This window comes from Symphalangus syndactylus, chromosome 12 (genome assembly GCF_028878055.3).
Source record: "Symphalangus syndactylus isolate Jambi chromosome 12, NHGRI_mSymSyn1-v2.1_pri, whole genome shotgun sequence".
Lineage (NCBI taxonomy): Eukaryota > Metazoa > Chordata > Mammalia > Primates > Hylobatidae > Symphalangus > Symphalangus syndactylus.
This window is the reverse complement of record NC_072441.2, coordinates 124,625,231-124,640,615: the sequence shown is the minus strand read 5'-3', so window position 1 is coordinate 124,640,615 and position 15,385 is coordinate 124,625,231. Positions and strand designations below refer to the sequence as shown.

The following is a 15,385-nucleotide window of genomic DNA, read 5'->3' as shown; positions in this document are numbered from 1 at the left end:
CACCCAGTGAGCTGACGGGCAGGCGAGGAAGGAAGGATGGCCGTTGGGAGGGGGAACTGGTGGGGAGAGGGGCCACCTGGGGAGGAGGGTGGAGGAGTAGCTTGAGTCAGACCGCAGGGGAAGTGCTGGCCGTCCTTGTCACTGTTCTTTAGAAAATGCCTCCGTCAGTGCCTGAGGTTCAAGGAGTGTGGGCCGTTTTCTTTCTGAGTTGTGAGCAAATCAAGCTGGGAGACTGCGGGTATGCTGCCCTATGCCGGGAGTCCCAGCCTTAGGTAGTTTGACGATCTCCTGTAAATAATCAATAGCCCCTGAACAGCACTTGTAAACTTGAGCGTAGAAAACTGGGTGAGATGTTTTTATGGTGAAAGAAGCTTCTCCTTGAAGTTCCCGCAGAAGCCCCAGCGGCAGAGTGACATGGACAGGTTTTGAGGATGTGGGCTGGATGATGCCATTATGGGGCTGTTGGAATCTGGGGTGCCAGAGCTGTTGGCTGGAAAGCCCCCGGGTATGAGGGCAATGTGCCACTTAGACGACAGCCTCTGCCTCCCACTTTTTTGGGCCTGAACAGTGCAGAGGATGAAAACTTCTCACCCAGCTTTCTCCATTGAAGTTTACAAGTGCTGCTCAGGAGCCACTGCTTATTGCCAGGGGAAGATCACCAAACCACCTAAGGCCGAGACTCCCAGGATAGCACAGCATGAAGGAGAGTCAGAACTAGTTTCAGGCTTCAATACTGAATATGCTGCAGGCCCGTTCGCCTTATTCTTCATAGCCCCCCCGGAGTCCCCCAGCTCGATTTGCTCACAACTCAGAAAGAAAACAGCCCACACTCCTTGAACTTCAGGCACTGATGGAGGCATTTGCCAAAGAACAGTGACAAGGATGGCCAACAGCTCTCCTGCATTCCTCAGTCTGACTCAAGCTGCTCTTCCACCCTCCTTCCCAGCTGGAGCTGAGGCTGAGGGCGGTTGAGGGCCACCAGGGAGAAGAGCTGGGTCAGGGCCGTGACCTGCCAGCAAGCATGAGGCCAAGCAGATGTGCCGGGTGAGAGGCTGGAGGCCGAGTCCAGGCTGGCTGCCCTGCGGTGGCAAAGGACATGGCTGGAGGTTGGGATGGGTGCAATGATGAGTGTGCCTCAGGGTCCGGTTTCTGCTCCCATAGGACAGCTGTGGTGACAGAGCTGTGGCCAACTGCTCCCTGGGCCGAGGGTGAAGGAAGCTGTGGTCCCACTGGTGCTAGGGAAGGCTGCTGCAGGGCTGGAGGCCTGGGTGCTGGACTGCTGGGGCAGGCTGCCTGCTGCACCCCCAAGCTGCAGTCAGGGCTCGCCCTGAGGCCCTGAGGTGGAGACAGGGCAGCTCTCTCGTACACACCCATGTGCACATGTGCGCACGCGCACACACACACACACACCCCTACACACACACAAGATGCTCTCACTTCATCCCCGAATTCTCCCTCCACACGCAAAGCTAGTTCCCAGTTCCCCTGCCGCCTCCATCCCTCTCCGCTTCTGTAATCTCTGCTGGGCTGCACTGGGGATCTGGTCCCAATTCCCCTCTCTTCCCTTGCTGCCTCCGTAACAAAGGGCTGGCCGTGTGACGTGATCTCCTCAGGCTTCAGAGAAGTGATTTTACCCCTAGCTACACAGGCAGGAAGACCACCAACCTGGAAGGTGTGTGCAGGGTTGGGAAGAGGGGAAGGCCAGGTAGCAGGGGCCGAGGCCTGGGTTGCCCCACAGGGAAACTCACTATCCTCGGCAGGGCCCTTCAGCCACTTTCCCAACAAACAGCAAATCGCCGCCGATTGAACTCTGACCGAGGCAATGGGGGCATGCCAGGCAACAAGGTGGAGGTTTGCTACTGTGGGAGCAGGGAGAGTGTGGAACACAGACGCTCTGGGTGTTAAAGAGGAGGCTTCACCCTTAAATCCACACCAACTGCCCCCCTTCATTTCCCCCAGTGAAAAACGAAGGACTCTGTGGGATTTCTACTTCAAATCTCTCCTTTATTCCGACATCCACTTGGTTATGACTCCAAGTTATCAAAGATGCAAGACAAGAAGTCTATAGCAGGAGTGGTGAAGTGGAGGTGGAGAAAGACGGCAGAGAGGGCTGTGTTCCTGGCCCCTCCTTCTCTTCCAATTTAGGGCACCGTTTGAAAAGAGTACAAATAGTGTCCCTTAGCACAGACTAGACAGCAGAAAAGGACAGTGCAGTTGAGTGGGGGAAGCTTCCTTTTCCACAGGGTGGGGCCCTGCACCTGCAGTGGGCAGGCAGGCAATCTCGAACCTGCTTGGAGACCGTGCCCTGAGCAGCGTGGGCTATGTGGGGAAGAGCTGGGGCCCACCATCTCTCCAACGCCCCAAACCCAGATTCTGATTTGTGGGGCTAGCAGGGCTTAGCTAGGAAAGCGGTAGGAGGGAGGGAATTGCAAAGGACGCTTGCACTCAGGGACTCCATCGATCAGAGGCAAGAAGCGGGTGATGGTTAACTGGGTCTTGATTTTTACAAAGGCAGGACATACGAATGATGTTATTTCTGGCAAGGAGGACATGGCTGCTGTGGTTGATTGGCTGTGGAATTCCAGGGGAGCAAGGCACTAGGAAGTGGGGAACGCTGCCAGGCCCAGCAGCTCATCAGGAGCTTGCACTTGGCCCAGTTAGGGCTGGCCGTGGGACGGGCTTGTTGAAGCTGCTGCCGTAAGCTGCCGCTCTGCACCAGGAGACAGATCCCATTACCCCACCTACAGCTGCTTCCTGGTACAAGAGAAGAGTTACCCTTTGAAGTGACTCCACAGGAGAGTCTGACAAACATGTTTGCTTTTCACTGACAATTAAAATTGTTTTGCTGCTAATCTTGTTTTATTGTGGTCTTTCTTCCATCAGCAAGCATCCCTGCACACAAGATCAGAGTTGGGTAAACACATCCAGACCCTGCCAGGATTAGGGCAAGAGAGAGTGGTCTGGGCCGGCAGATCTTTTTCGGGAATTCTTACTTCTTCGAGCACTAAAGGGTCGTTAGTCTATCTGGGCAAGCCTCGTTTCCCTGGAGAAAATGGAATCTCAGAGATTAGTGACTGGTCCTAGAGCTAATGAGTGACCAAAGTGTGACCAGAGCCCAGGTCTGCTTCTCAACCCAGGGTGCTTTGATTCCAGATTATGTAAGGTGACAGGTGCTTTAATAGTGGCGCAAAAGATGTGCATTCCCCTCCTCCTCCCTCCCCACTCCCTGCTCCCCCAGCGGCACCGTGACCTTCCTCAAATGCAGAATCAAGATTTCAGCAGGGGGGCCAGCCCTTTCCCTGCCCCACCCTCCTCGAATTCAGTGACTCAGGAGTGGGAAGGGAGTTAGCTATGCCCTTAGAAGGGGGACAGCTTCTGCAGAGGCCACTGGAAAACTCATCAGGATTCTCGCTCACAAAGCATAAGGCCACTGCCACATTCTAAGTGGGAAGTCGGGGTTCGAAATGAGGCTGGTGTGAGACACAATAAGCGGCTCATCCCCAGGAAACTGGGGAGTAGGGCGGCCAAAGCAGGGTGGCGAGCGTGGAATCCCAAGGCTAAGTCACGTCCCTCCCATCCTCAGGACTGGGCTGTTGCTCTGGTGGGATGAATGAAGATCCTGCTCCACGGCGTCACGGGTGGATGCTCACGTAGAATGCCGGGCTCTGGGGGACTTGACGTGGTTTCAGCCGCTGCAGCATCGCCCCAAAGAGACTCCGTGCTCTTCCTGTTCACCAGCCCGCTGGCTGCCATGGGGACTGGTCACGTTAACCACCTTTCGTTCAAGCTGTTTGGGGATCAGACTTCCTTCTAGATGGTACATGGGAGATCTTTCCTCTCTACAGCTCCTGAATGTACTGGTGCCTACCCGTGGTTACTGGTGTGTGTGTGTGTGTGTGTGTACACCTGGGAACGGTTATGCACACCCTCACAGGACTGCATCCACGCAAGCTACTCGGCGTGGTGGGCTGCGCCGAGAGACACTCAGCTGGTCTCTTTGCTAAGCTACCAGAGGTCGGCTAACAAAATGAAAAAACTTCTCCAGCAGGGGGCGCTGGTTCCTAAGGCAGAGAAAGGATTTTGGGGAACACAAGGTTAGACACTTCCTGGTGCAGTCCCCACAAGCCGCCTTAGGCTTTAAAGTCAACTTGACGCGTTCCACGAGGAAGGGGGCAGGTGAGATGTGATACGTTCAGGAATCAACGTCCCTACGGGAGCAGCTACAGTGACAGCAGTAGCTATGGTAACCAACGTACAAAGCTGGGTTGTGAACTAGTTGTTGGATTCTTTTCAGCAAGCGCGTCCTGAAGCAGTGCCGTTGACGCCCCGCCCCTCGCTTCCGCAATGCTGGAATTGTAGCTCTCACTTCTCCCCTTGCCCTCTGTCCCCTTTTCCCAGGCACGGATGCTTCATCTCCCGAGGACCCTGGAGGCCTCCTGAGCCTTTGCTGAGCTTTCCCTGGTGCTCCTTTTTGCAGTCCAGCGAATCCAGGGGACTGGCGCACACTGCAAGGGGTTGTGGTGGTGCTGGGGCTGCCAGAGGAGTGTCCCAACGGAGAAACTGGCGAAGCTGCAGACTCGACCTGGAAGTCCCCCACCTCTGGGCCACAGAGTTGGTGCCAGGCCCTGTCCTGGTTCTCAATGCACTCAAAAGCTTAAATCCTAGTAAACCCTCCACTGCGGAGCGAGAAAAGCCAAAGAAACAGAGACAGCCCATGTGGGGCTGTTGGAGGGTCATCTATCACCCCCATGGCCCCCGCCAGGGCAGCAGTGTGGGTGTGTGTGCGGGTCGGGGTGGAAGGGTTTACACGTCTGTACTAATAGCCCTTGGATTGGTGAAGGCCTCACGCCCAGAGCCTGGCCAGGTCACCGGGTAACCCTGGGGTGCTGCCAATTTGAGGGATGGGGGTCCCCCCTCTTTGTAGTATGTGGGAGCAAAGGAGAGCCTCTCGCCTCCACCCCCATTGGGCACCATGTCAGCCGTCCGTATGTAAAAGGGGGAGCTGTATGGGGAGCAGGTAGTGCAGTGGCTCGCGGCCACCCCGCAGGGCTGGCTGCAGGGCTCGCTGGTGAGAGGTGCCAGGTTGCCTCTGCCGTCCAGGGCTTGGGAGCTGCAGGCATTGCAGCTGGGGCCTCTGGGATGCGTGGGAAGGTCGTGCTCCCGCTCCTCCTCCTCGTCTGCATCCTCGGTTCCGCTCTTCTTGCAGCAGTAATACTGTGCGGAAAGGCAGAGGGATGCCTGAGAGGGTGAACGCTTCCCCCGCCCCACGCATTTTTGAGTGTGCACAGGTGCCCCTGTCCCCTGCTCCATGGAGAACCTAGTGCCAGGCAGTGAACCCCAGAGGCCTGCTCCACAAGTTTCTAATCCCAGCTTTGCAAGGCCAGTGCTGCTTTCCTTTTCCCCTCCCACCACCCCTCGCTCTAGTTGAGCGGGGCAGGGACACACACATCACATTGAGGACAGGGCTGGAGCTGCTGGCGGCAGCTTTCAGAGCCTCCCCAGAATGGTCCTCTTTCCACGCCCCTGAAATCTCAGAGGTTCAGGAGACGCAACCCAATGACCCCGTATCTTCCCAGCACACTTTCTGTGTGCTCTGAGTGGGCAGGCTGGAGGGCGCTTAGCTCCCTTCTGACCAGCCCCAACTCCCAGCCTCCTTGACTTACGCCTGCCACATTCCATGGCTTTGGGCTCTGTGGGCCCTGAAGTCGGCCTCCAGTTTCTGCCCCCATAATGAAAAAGAGGTTTGCTGGTGGCCTGGCAGCCTCTGGCTACGGGTCCCGGGGACTGACCTGGAGCCTGCAGTAGCACAGGATGGCAATGATGCAGAGGAGGATCACCGTAGCTAGGATTCCGCCAGTGATCACAACCGTTCCCGCTGTCATCCGCCCGGCGCCCCATCAAACTCTGCAAAGACGTGCGGAGGGCTGAGGACCAGCTGTGGCTGCAGCCCTGGGCTGGGCCGGGGGGGAGTCTTCCTGCGACTGCCCCGAGGCTGGGGCAGGGGGCCTGAGAGCAGCAGGTGCAGGGAGGGCCAGGCCCCAGGGGCTTCCTGAAGGCTGAGGATGACTGTGGCTCCAGACTGGGCCAGCCTAAGTGGGGGAAGTTGGGGGTGTTTGGTGGAGGGGCAGGTAACAGCTGCGGGAGGGAAGAGAGAAAGCTGAGTGCTAATTCTGCCCCTTGCTTCTATCCAGTTTCAAAAAGTTCTCACGATCTTTCCCCTTTGGTGCTCTTCTCGCCTTTCCTCTCCCCTCACACCCTTCTTAGTCCCTGCTTCTGCGTGGCTCCAGACACAGAGGAACGGCTGCCGCTGATTGCGGGGCTCCTCCCTGTGTGGCATCATGCTAAGCACCCCCATGCATCTTACCACATCCTCGCGATAACCCTTGGGGGAAGTTATTAGCTATCCCTACTGCACGCATGCTGAACGGGGCTGAGACTAACTTGGCTGCGATTCCACCCAGCCCGTTCATCCCAAAGGCTGTGCTCTTGATCCCCACCTTCTTGGCACACACCCCAGTGGTCCCTGAGCCTTTGGCCCGGGGTTGGCGGGGAAAGGGCCAAATCCCAAAAACACCAGGTGGCTCTTCTCTGGCTCAAACCCGCACTTCTTTTAGGGGTATCTCTCTTCTCCTTCAAACCCTCCTGGAAAACAAAGGCAAGGCGAGCCCAGAGGGAGTGGTGTGTGGCATTCTGGGCCCTGGAAGGCTGTGGCCAAGCTGAGGAGACTGGTCCTGGCTTCTGAGGCTGAATGAACAGGACAGAGGCAAGCTCTGGGCATGAGGCTGTCATGGCTTCAGGCAGATTCTCCTTTTAGGTCAGTGAGTGGGGATTTCTGAGCCTCCCAGGTGCATTGGGACCAAGGGGACAGGAGGGTGGGGAATGGGAACTTGGCATCTCGGAGATGGAAAAATGACTACGATCACTTACATTCAGTAAAGGGAACGGTGACCTGCAAAAACAACAGAAAGGACAGAGATGTTGGAATAAGAGAGTTACTCACTGAAAAAGGCCAGAAGGGTTAGATGATTCCCAGCCAACCCTCATTTTGCTTTCTTCACTGTGTGGCATATCATCAGTGAGCCCACAGACCCCAAAGTCCGGGTCTCCAGCTGCTAGTAGACATTTCAGTGGATGTCCCAGTGGTCATCTCAAACTCAATTATGACAGGTTAAAGTCATCACCCTGCTCTTCCAATGGACTCCCCGCCTCCGACCTGTCTGTCTCTGTTGGTTGCTCTATCAGAGTTGCCCCGAAGGGCTTTGCAAGTTGTTTATTACTCAAAGGGCAAGTAGGGCTAGAACCCAACTGCACTGTGCTCACAAAGCTATGCACCCTGGCGTGTTCACTGGGTAAAAGGGGTACCTTTATCTCTTTACCCAAAGATACCACCTGTCCACCACTGTCCTCCTAGAGAGCTGCACCTGCCTGGCAGCGCGGCTCCAAATCCACTCCTGCTCTGTGGACTAGCAGCGTGGGCATCACCTGGGAGCGCCATTAGAAAGATAGCATCTCAGGCCCCCCACAGGCCTAATGAGTCAGAGTTTGCATTTTAACAAGGTCTCGATTGAGTAAGTTGCACATTAGAGTTTGACAAGCCCATGGGACGTTCCCGTAGCTGCCCAGAATTTAAACTCCTCAAACTCTTCTTTGCCTACCCCAGTCTTCTGTCCCCCACACCAGTGAAGACTCGTCACCTCTCAAGCTGCACTGGCACAATGGTTTCCTAACAAACCTTCCCAGTTTTGTCTCTGAGTACCCTTCCTGCCAACAGCTGTTAAGCCTTCCTTCATACCCCTGGGCCTTTCTGTGACTCTCATGCACCACATTGCCTGCAGGATACATTTATCTGCCCATAAACTTTTAGAGACAGCTTCAAAGGCATTGCCATCCCCCACGTTCCTGCACACTCACCCTATTTATCTTTCCCTCCTCACCTCCCTTTCTTCTGCCTACGTGATCCGCTGCCCCATCATGCAGTCCCACTGTTCCTTTTTTTGGAGACAAGAGTCTCACTCTGTCCCCCAGTCTGGAGTGCAATGGCACAATCTTGGCCCACTGCAACCTCTGCCTGCTGGGTTCAAGTGATTCTCGTGCCTCAGCCTCCCAAGTAGCTGGGATTACAGACATGCAACCCCTCACCGGGCTAATTTTTGTACTTTCAGTAGAAACGGGGTTTCACCATGTTGGCCAGGCTGGTCTCAAACTCCTGACCACCCACCAAGGTGGGTGATCCACCTGCCTTGGCCTCCCAAAGTGCTGGGATTACAAGTGTGAGCCACAGTCCTACAGTTCTTAAGCAGTTTATTGCCTAGTGATGAAAAAATATGGGGCAAACCTTATGATACAGTGTGGGACTCGCAGCCACAGAACTGCAGACCAGAGCTGCGGAACCCAGAGCGGGGCAGCTACTGACTGGGGGCAGATGCTCCACTGCAGGTGTTGTATTGAGCTGAATCCTAAAAGCTGAGTGAAAGCTTATCCAGTAGACAAGGTGGGGAGGGCAGAATGAACAGTCCAGGGGTTTGAAGAAAACAGTTCCAGGAACTGCGAGGGATCTGGCGAGGCTGGGACAGGCCAGGGCAGGCATGCGGCTGGAGAGGCTGCAACCCGGGCAAGGAATCCAGATGAACTCTCCTGGAGACTCTCCTGGAACTCTCCTGGGGGTTTCCTGAGGGGGCTTTTGACAGGGGAGCGTGTGGTCTTTCTTTTTCCGTCTATTTAAATCCTGCCCATCCTTCAAGGTTCTGAGAAGCCTCCCCTGACTGCCCCAGCCCTGAAGCTCTCTCACTTCTGGGCTCCTATTGCAATGCCCGTCATGGTTTGCTCTTCAAATCCCGCTTGGTGGGATGAGAGTCAACTTTTCATGTGGGAACATCTTGACTCCTCCACTATATTTTAAGTCCTCTGGGATCAGGGGTTGTGTCTTACCCGGTCTCCTATCCCCTGCAGCCTTATACACCATGCCTGACACATGCCGGGTACTTAATAAAAGCTCACTGTTTAGCTTGTCACAGCCCTGGCAGTTATGACTCTGACAGACCACCAGGGGGCAGCAAGCTGTCCCTCTCAGCTCAATCCCATCTGCAGACTTCAGCATCACTGTTGGAAACCACTTTGATTTTGCCCAGGTGCATGGTGGGCCATGCTTCAGGGGTTTCTTGGGGCATCTGGAGGCGGGGTCAGATGAATCTCAGCGTGGGGAAGGCTTAGGCACTTTCACTACAGCACCACTTCATCCCCCCACTACTTCCCTGCATATTCATCGCTGAGGGCTGCTTATGCACAGAGAGGTCTAGGAGTGACCTGAAGCTGGAGAGGCAGCAGTGATCCACCCCACAGACAGGCTTGGACTAGTGTTCCAGGATGTGCCCAGCCTGTTTTAGGAGACAGGGAATTATGGAGAAGCCATATAAGAACAGTGCCCTCCCTCCTCCCTGCCCCTGTGCTGGGCCACCCCTCTTTCAGGACCACGCAGGCTGCACACAGCAATGGCCTGGACATCGAGGGCATGGCACTGTGGGCAGAGCTGGGGTTCTCAAGGCCCAGGTTCGAGGATCACCTGTGCCACTGAGCAGCTACCCCATATTGGAAAATGACCTTCCTTCTCACTTGTAAAGCAAAGATGAACAAAACACTCAGCTCTCACATTCCTCTCACGTCTCCCTCGCCAGTAGGATTGCGAGGAATGGTAACCAAGGATCGCCTCTCTTCCTCTGAGTTCTCAAGCCTGACTGCGAGGAACGAGGGGGATGGGTGTGAGAGCTCTTTGTAAACTAGAAAAGACCCCACAAACATGGTTTTGGGGGGGCCTCAACATGTTGTGGCTGTTTAGGTCTGGCCTTAAAATCATAAGCCAGGAAGGGACATGTACAGGGTGTGAGATGAACTAATCAGCTCTCAACCAGTTTCCCTGAAGGCCCAATACTAATGAAGAAAAAAAATTTTTTTGAGACAGGGTCTTGCTCTGTCGCCCAGGATGGAGTGCAGTGCTGCAATCTCAGCTCACTGTAGCCTCGACCTCCAGGGCCCAAGCGATCCTCCCACCTCAGCCTCCCAAGTAGCTGGGACCAAAGGCGCGTGCTACCACGCCCGGCTAATTTCTGTACTAATGGTACAGTTTAGCATTTAAATTCCCATATTCAGTGGCTCTCTACGATTTCAGGAGGACTCATTGTCTCTTTGTAACTAGATGCAAATGCTGGCAATAACTCCTTACACCCAAACAGCAGCCTACAGTTTACAAAGTGCTCCATTTATGCTCTCTTATGGTGGGCGGGCTCTGAGATGGCTCAAGTGGTCACTGCCTCCTGGCAGTTATGCCCTTGTGTACTCCCCTCCCCTGAGTATGGGTGTGGCCTGTGACTTGCTTTAACCAATAGAAAACAGCATGGGTAATGGGATGTCACTTCTGTGAATACACTGTATAAGATTCAGACTATTCTCTTGCTAGCCATTCTCTCTGATAGTTTTGATACTGAAAGTTGCCATGTTGGGGAAGAAACCTAGGGTGGCCTCTGGCCAATTCCTGGCTGGGGACTGAGGCCCTCAATCCAGCCTCCCAAAAGGAACTGAACAGCCACATACATGAGAGATGAAGTGGATCCTTCTCCAGTTGACCTTTGGGATGAATTGACAACCCCAGCTGAGACCTTGAGGCAGTGGGTCAACCAGCCACGTCTGGACTCCTGACCCACAGAAACTGAGAATCACTGTGTGTTGTTTTAAGCTGCTGAGTTTGTGGTAGTTTGTGATGCAGCAAAAGATAACGAATACATTCTTGAATCTTACAAAAGCCCCAGCAATGCTGGAGGAGAAGCGAGACCATTAAGTCATTTGCCTAAAGTCATAGGATAACAAGTGTCTGAGTCAGGGTCCACACGCCACTGCTGTGGAGTTTCTAACACACCAGCTGCCTACTGAGGTGTCCTGAGGACAGGACAAAGAGGTCCCTATGTTCCCACCTAGGTCTCAGCAGGTCTGGGGCAGAATGACTCAGTGGTGGCCAAGTCAGGGAATGGGGGTAGCCAAAGAGGACAAACCTGCTACCCACTAAAGAATACTAAGGGCCTTCCCTCTGTGACCAGGACTTGCTGAAGCTCCTTCCCCACTGGTGGCCCAGACACCCTCTCCCAGGGGAAAAGGGAGTGGCGCATGCCTTACACTTACGTGAAACAGCTGGAGCAGCCGTGACTCAGTCACGTGGGCTACGCCTGAGCAGGCAGCAGTTGGGGGTGCATCATGGCCAAGGGCATCAGTCCCTGCCAGAGAAGAGAAGGGAAGGCCCATGAGAGCTGGACAGGGAGGCTGAGGACAGACAGGCTCCTGCTGGCCCCCAGTTGTGACCCCACGCCTCTAGAGTGGAAGTCTCTCCAGGGGTTTGCTTCTTGAGGTAAACCCCCACAGCTGCCTTGGTTTCCGAGGCTCCAGCCTAAGAACCTGAGGACAGACCTGTAAGGTTACACCTATTCCAGCTTTGTCTCCTTCCCTCTGTGCTGCTGCTGAAAGCCTGTGCCCAGGGCAGTGGCAGGATGCTGGGCACGTGTCTGGGAGGTGACGGTGAGTGGGGCAGGGTGTTTGGCTGGCTTTCTCCTGCTCCACTGGAGGATTTGGATCCGTGCCCAGTGGATGCGTCCTTGTTGCCTGCATGACTGACCCTGCTCTTAACATACCACTTTCCCAGCCCCTTCCCCACCGTTTCCCGGGCCTATTTTTCCCAGTGCCCGGGCTGCACGCTTCCTTCCCCTACTCCAATACCCTGACTTCTATCAGGCCAAAGATGGCGACTGGACAGCCAGATGAGCAAGTTCAGGCTGCTGTGCTGATGGTGGAAGGGGAGGCAGGGTCCTCCCGAGACACCCAGGAATCCAGGGTAGGCTAATTTTTGGGGGTTTCTTTACATTCTTTCATTTGTTTATTCATTTAACCAATCAAGCTAACCCAGGACAGTGTTGATCTTTTTTTTTTTTTTTTTTTTTGAGACAGAGTCTTGCTCTGTCACTCAGGGTGGAGTACCACTGCAACCTCGGCCTCCCGGGTTCAAGCTATTCTCCTGCCTCAGCCTCCCAAGTAGCTGGTACTACAGGCATGTGCCACCATGCCCAGCTATTTTGTGTTTTTAGTAGAGATGGGGTTTCACCACATTGGCCAGGCTGGTCTCAAACTCTTAACCTTAAGTGATCCTCCCGCCTTGGCCTCCCAAAGTGCCGGGATTACAGGCTTGAGCCACTGTGCCCGGCCAGGACAGTGTTGATCTTTAAATAACCACTCAACATTATTCGGAAGAGTCTGGACCCTACACTGAGAGAAGGAGGGAGAGGAGGGATGCCCTGTGGGGTGATGCTCAGCCCCGGCTCAGAGGAGGAAAGGCCACCCTGGGTGAGGGACTTTCGTATTGGGGAGGAAACCCAGCCATTAACCACATCCACAGAGCCACCTTCCAAGGGGACAGGGCTAACCACCTCCAGGTTCTCACCCTCGGCCAGAAGCTGGAGGTCAAAGGACAGACATTAGCATGATGCTTCACGGAATGGGGCTGTCTGAGCCCAGCAGCTCTCGGGGGCAGAGCCCTGGGGAAAGCTGAGAAGGAGGCAGAGTGATTGCGTGACACAGCAGCCCTGTCCCCGTATCACCTCCCTCCTAGATCTCGGCCTTCCTACACTCTCCCAGCTCCTGCCTTGGACATTCCGGGCACTTAGGCTTTCTTTTCTCCAAGATGTTCTCACTCACGTTAACCTGTGATGCAGAGTTTAATGTGACTGGGTATCACAGTGGGGCTCTTCCTGCACGAGTTCTGACAGGGCAAAGGATAGAAATCAGAAGGCGAAAGTGAGTCTGGGGCAGGGCCCTCTGCCCCTGGCTGTGCACAGACTGTACAATGGGAATGTAAGAACATCCGTCTCAGGATCCGCGGATGCTTTCACCCACTTTATAAAATATGGATAGGACCATAACTTGGTGAAGGTTTGCTGAGGAGATTTCCATGGTGAGAGGTGTTGCTGAGCTATGTATCCCAAGAGAGGAGAGCTCTGGGGCTGGCTGTCTTGAGTCAATATTGTGTAAGTGTCAACAGGGAGAAGACCTGAACTGAAGAGGATGCAGGCGGCCTCCAGATGCCCAGAGGTTGAGCAAGGGGTTGCAAAAGACTCCTGGAAGAGAGATGCAGTGCTTGAGTGGGTGAAGGGAACTTCGGAAGAGAGGGGTCCAGCCCAGCAGGGAACCCCAGGAGAGCCCACAAAAACATTTCCAAAAGCAAGAGCCAGTTTTAAGTTTCTCCAAGCTCTCTAACCAGTAAGAACCCCGAATTTCAATCCCGGCCAGTGGTAAAACAGCAGCTCCTGGGCGGGTGGTAGGGAAGGGAGAACAGGGCGGTGTAGCAGCAGAGGGACGTGTGGGGCCCACCTCAGGTGCCTCCAGCTTGAGCAGAGAGAAACTGGAAGAAAGGAGAAAAACAATGCGGTCAGAGTGTTTCATTACTCATGATTATTAGGCATTTTTTTTTTTTTTTGAGATGGAGTTTCGGGAGTTTTGCTCTGTTGCCCAGGCTGGAGTGAAGTGGCACAATCTCGGCTCACTGCAACCTCCACCCCCCCAGGTTAAAGCGATTCATGCTGGCTTTAAGGCAGGATGCCTCAGCCTCTCAAGTAGCTCAGATTATAGGCGCCCACCACCACCCCCGGCTAATTTTTGTATTTTTAGTAGAAATGGGGTTTCACCATATTGTCCAGGCTGGTCTCAAACTCCTGACCTCAGATGATCCACCTGCCTCGGCCTCCCAAAGTGCTAGGATTACAGGCGTGAGCTACCATGCCTGGCCTGTGATGCATTCTAATGTCTGAGTGGACTGTATCTATAACTTACAGTAACTATAAGGCTATCACTGAAGACTGGATGAAAAAGAAATGGGAATGGGCCAAGTTTTTTTTCTAGGGGCAGGGGAAGATTTCTCCCACTGAATATATTTTAAAGTAAAGGGACATTTGAAGAAAAAAAATTAAAGTTGCTTTTTGAGCATAAATCATGCGAAGTGCTTGTTACTTATAGAAAAATGATTCATGGAAATGCAAGGACTCCCGTGTCTTTTAAAACACTTTTCTTTTAGGTTTGGGGATACAAGTGCAGGTTTGTCACACAGGTAAACTCATGTCATGCATTTATGCAGCCAAAAAACACATGAAAAAATGCTCATCATCAATGGCCATCAGAGAAATGCAAATCAAAACCACAATGAGATACCATCTCACACCAGTTAGAATGGCCATCATTAAAAAGTCAGGAAACAGCAGGTGCTGGAGAGGATGTGGAGAAATAGGAACACTTTTACACTGTTGGTGGGACTGTAAACTAGTTCAACCATTGTGGAAGTCAGTGTGGCCATTCCTCAGGGATCTAGAACTAGAAATACCATTTGACCCAGCCATCCCATTACTGGGTATATACACAAAGGAGTATAAATCATGCTGCTATAAAGACACATGCACACGTATGTTTATTGTGGCACTATTCACAATAGCAAAGACTTGGAACCAACCCAAATGTCCAACAAAGATAGACTGGATTAAGAAAATGCGGCACATATACACCATGGAATACTATGCAGCCATAAAAAATGATGAGTTCGTGTCCTTTGTAGGGATCTGGATGAAACTGGAAACCATCATTCTCAGCAAACTATCGCAAGGACAAAAAACCAAACACCGCATGTTCTCACTCATAGGTGGAAATTGAACAATGAGAACACATGGACACAGGAAGGGGAACATCACACTCTGGGGACTGTTGTGGGGTGGGGGGAGTGGGGAGGGACAGCATTAGGAGATATACCTAATGCTAAATGACGAGTTAATGGGTGCAGCGCACCAACATGGCACATGTATACATATGTAACAAACCTGCACATTGTGCACATGTACCCTAAAACTTAAAGTATAATAATAATAAAATTAAAAAAGAAAACTCATGTCATGGGGGTTTGTTGTACAGATTATTTCATCACCCAGGTATTAAGCCTAGTGCCCAATAGTTATTTTTTTCTGCCCCCTCCCCCTTCTCACCCTCCACCCTTAATTAGGCCCCCATATGTATTGTTCCCTCTTTGTGTTCATGGGTTCTCATCATTTAGCTCCCACTTATATGTGAGAACATGTGGTCTTTGGCTTTCTGTGCCTGTGTGAGTTCGCTAAGAATAATGGCCTCCAGCTCCATCCATGTTTCTGCAAAAGACATGATCTTGTTCTTCTTTATGGCTGCATAGTATTCCATGGTGTATATGTACCACATTTTCTTTATCCAGTCTGTCACTGATGAGCATTTAGGTTGATTCCATGTCTTTGCTATTGTAAACAGTGCTGCAGTGAACACATGTGTGCATGTGTCTTTACGATAGAAT

The 15,385-nt window shown here is 53.1% G+C and overlaps 2 protein-coding genes across 2 annotated transcripts in view; both read right to left on the bottom strand.

Moving 5' to 3' along the window:
- Positions 1–1,983: 1,983 nt before the first annotated feature.
- On the bottom strand, positions 1,984–5,882 carry LOC129468981 (protein FAM163A). Its single transcript, XM_055255048.2, has 2 exons — positions 5,790–5,882; positions 1,984–5,214 (listed from the first exon to the last, which is right to left on the bottom strand). The coding sequence occupies exons 1-2, from the start codon at positions 5,880–5,882 to the stop codon at positions 4,804–4,806; spliced, it is 504 nt and encodes a 167-aa protein (XP_055111023.1). The 3' UTR covers positions 1,984–4,803.
- A 15-nt stretch (positions 5,883–5,897) lies between these two features.
- Positions 5,898–15,385, bottom strand: part of LOC134734891 (uncharacterized) — a 71,474-nt gene continuing 61,986 nt past the window's right edge. The window contains exons 3-7 of the mRNA XM_063628240.1: positions 13,286–13,429; positions 11,167–11,258; positions 6,928–6,949; positions 5,937–6,135; positions 5,898–5,904 (exon numbers count right to left, since the gene is read on the bottom strand). Of these exons, the coding sequence (XP_063484310.1) occupies positions 5,898–5,904; positions 5,937–6,135; positions 6,928–6,949; positions 11,167–11,258; positions 13,286–13,429 (464 nt within the window). The remainder of the gene's footprint in view (positions 5,905–5,936; positions 6,136–6,927; positions 6,950–11,166; positions 11,259–13,285; positions 13,430–15,385) is intronic.

What these genes read in the sequence shown, in the direction of transcription:
- LOC129468981 (XM_055255048.2), bottom strand. Translation starts at nt 5,882, where the DNA reads ATGACAGCGGGAACGGTTGTGATCACTGGCGGAATCCTAGCTACGGTG. An exon ending in TGTGCTACTGCAGGCTCCAG is followed by an intron (nt 5,215 to 5,789) that starts GTCAGTCCCCGG and finishes CTTTCCGCACAG; the next exon opens with TATTACTGCTGCAAGAAGAG.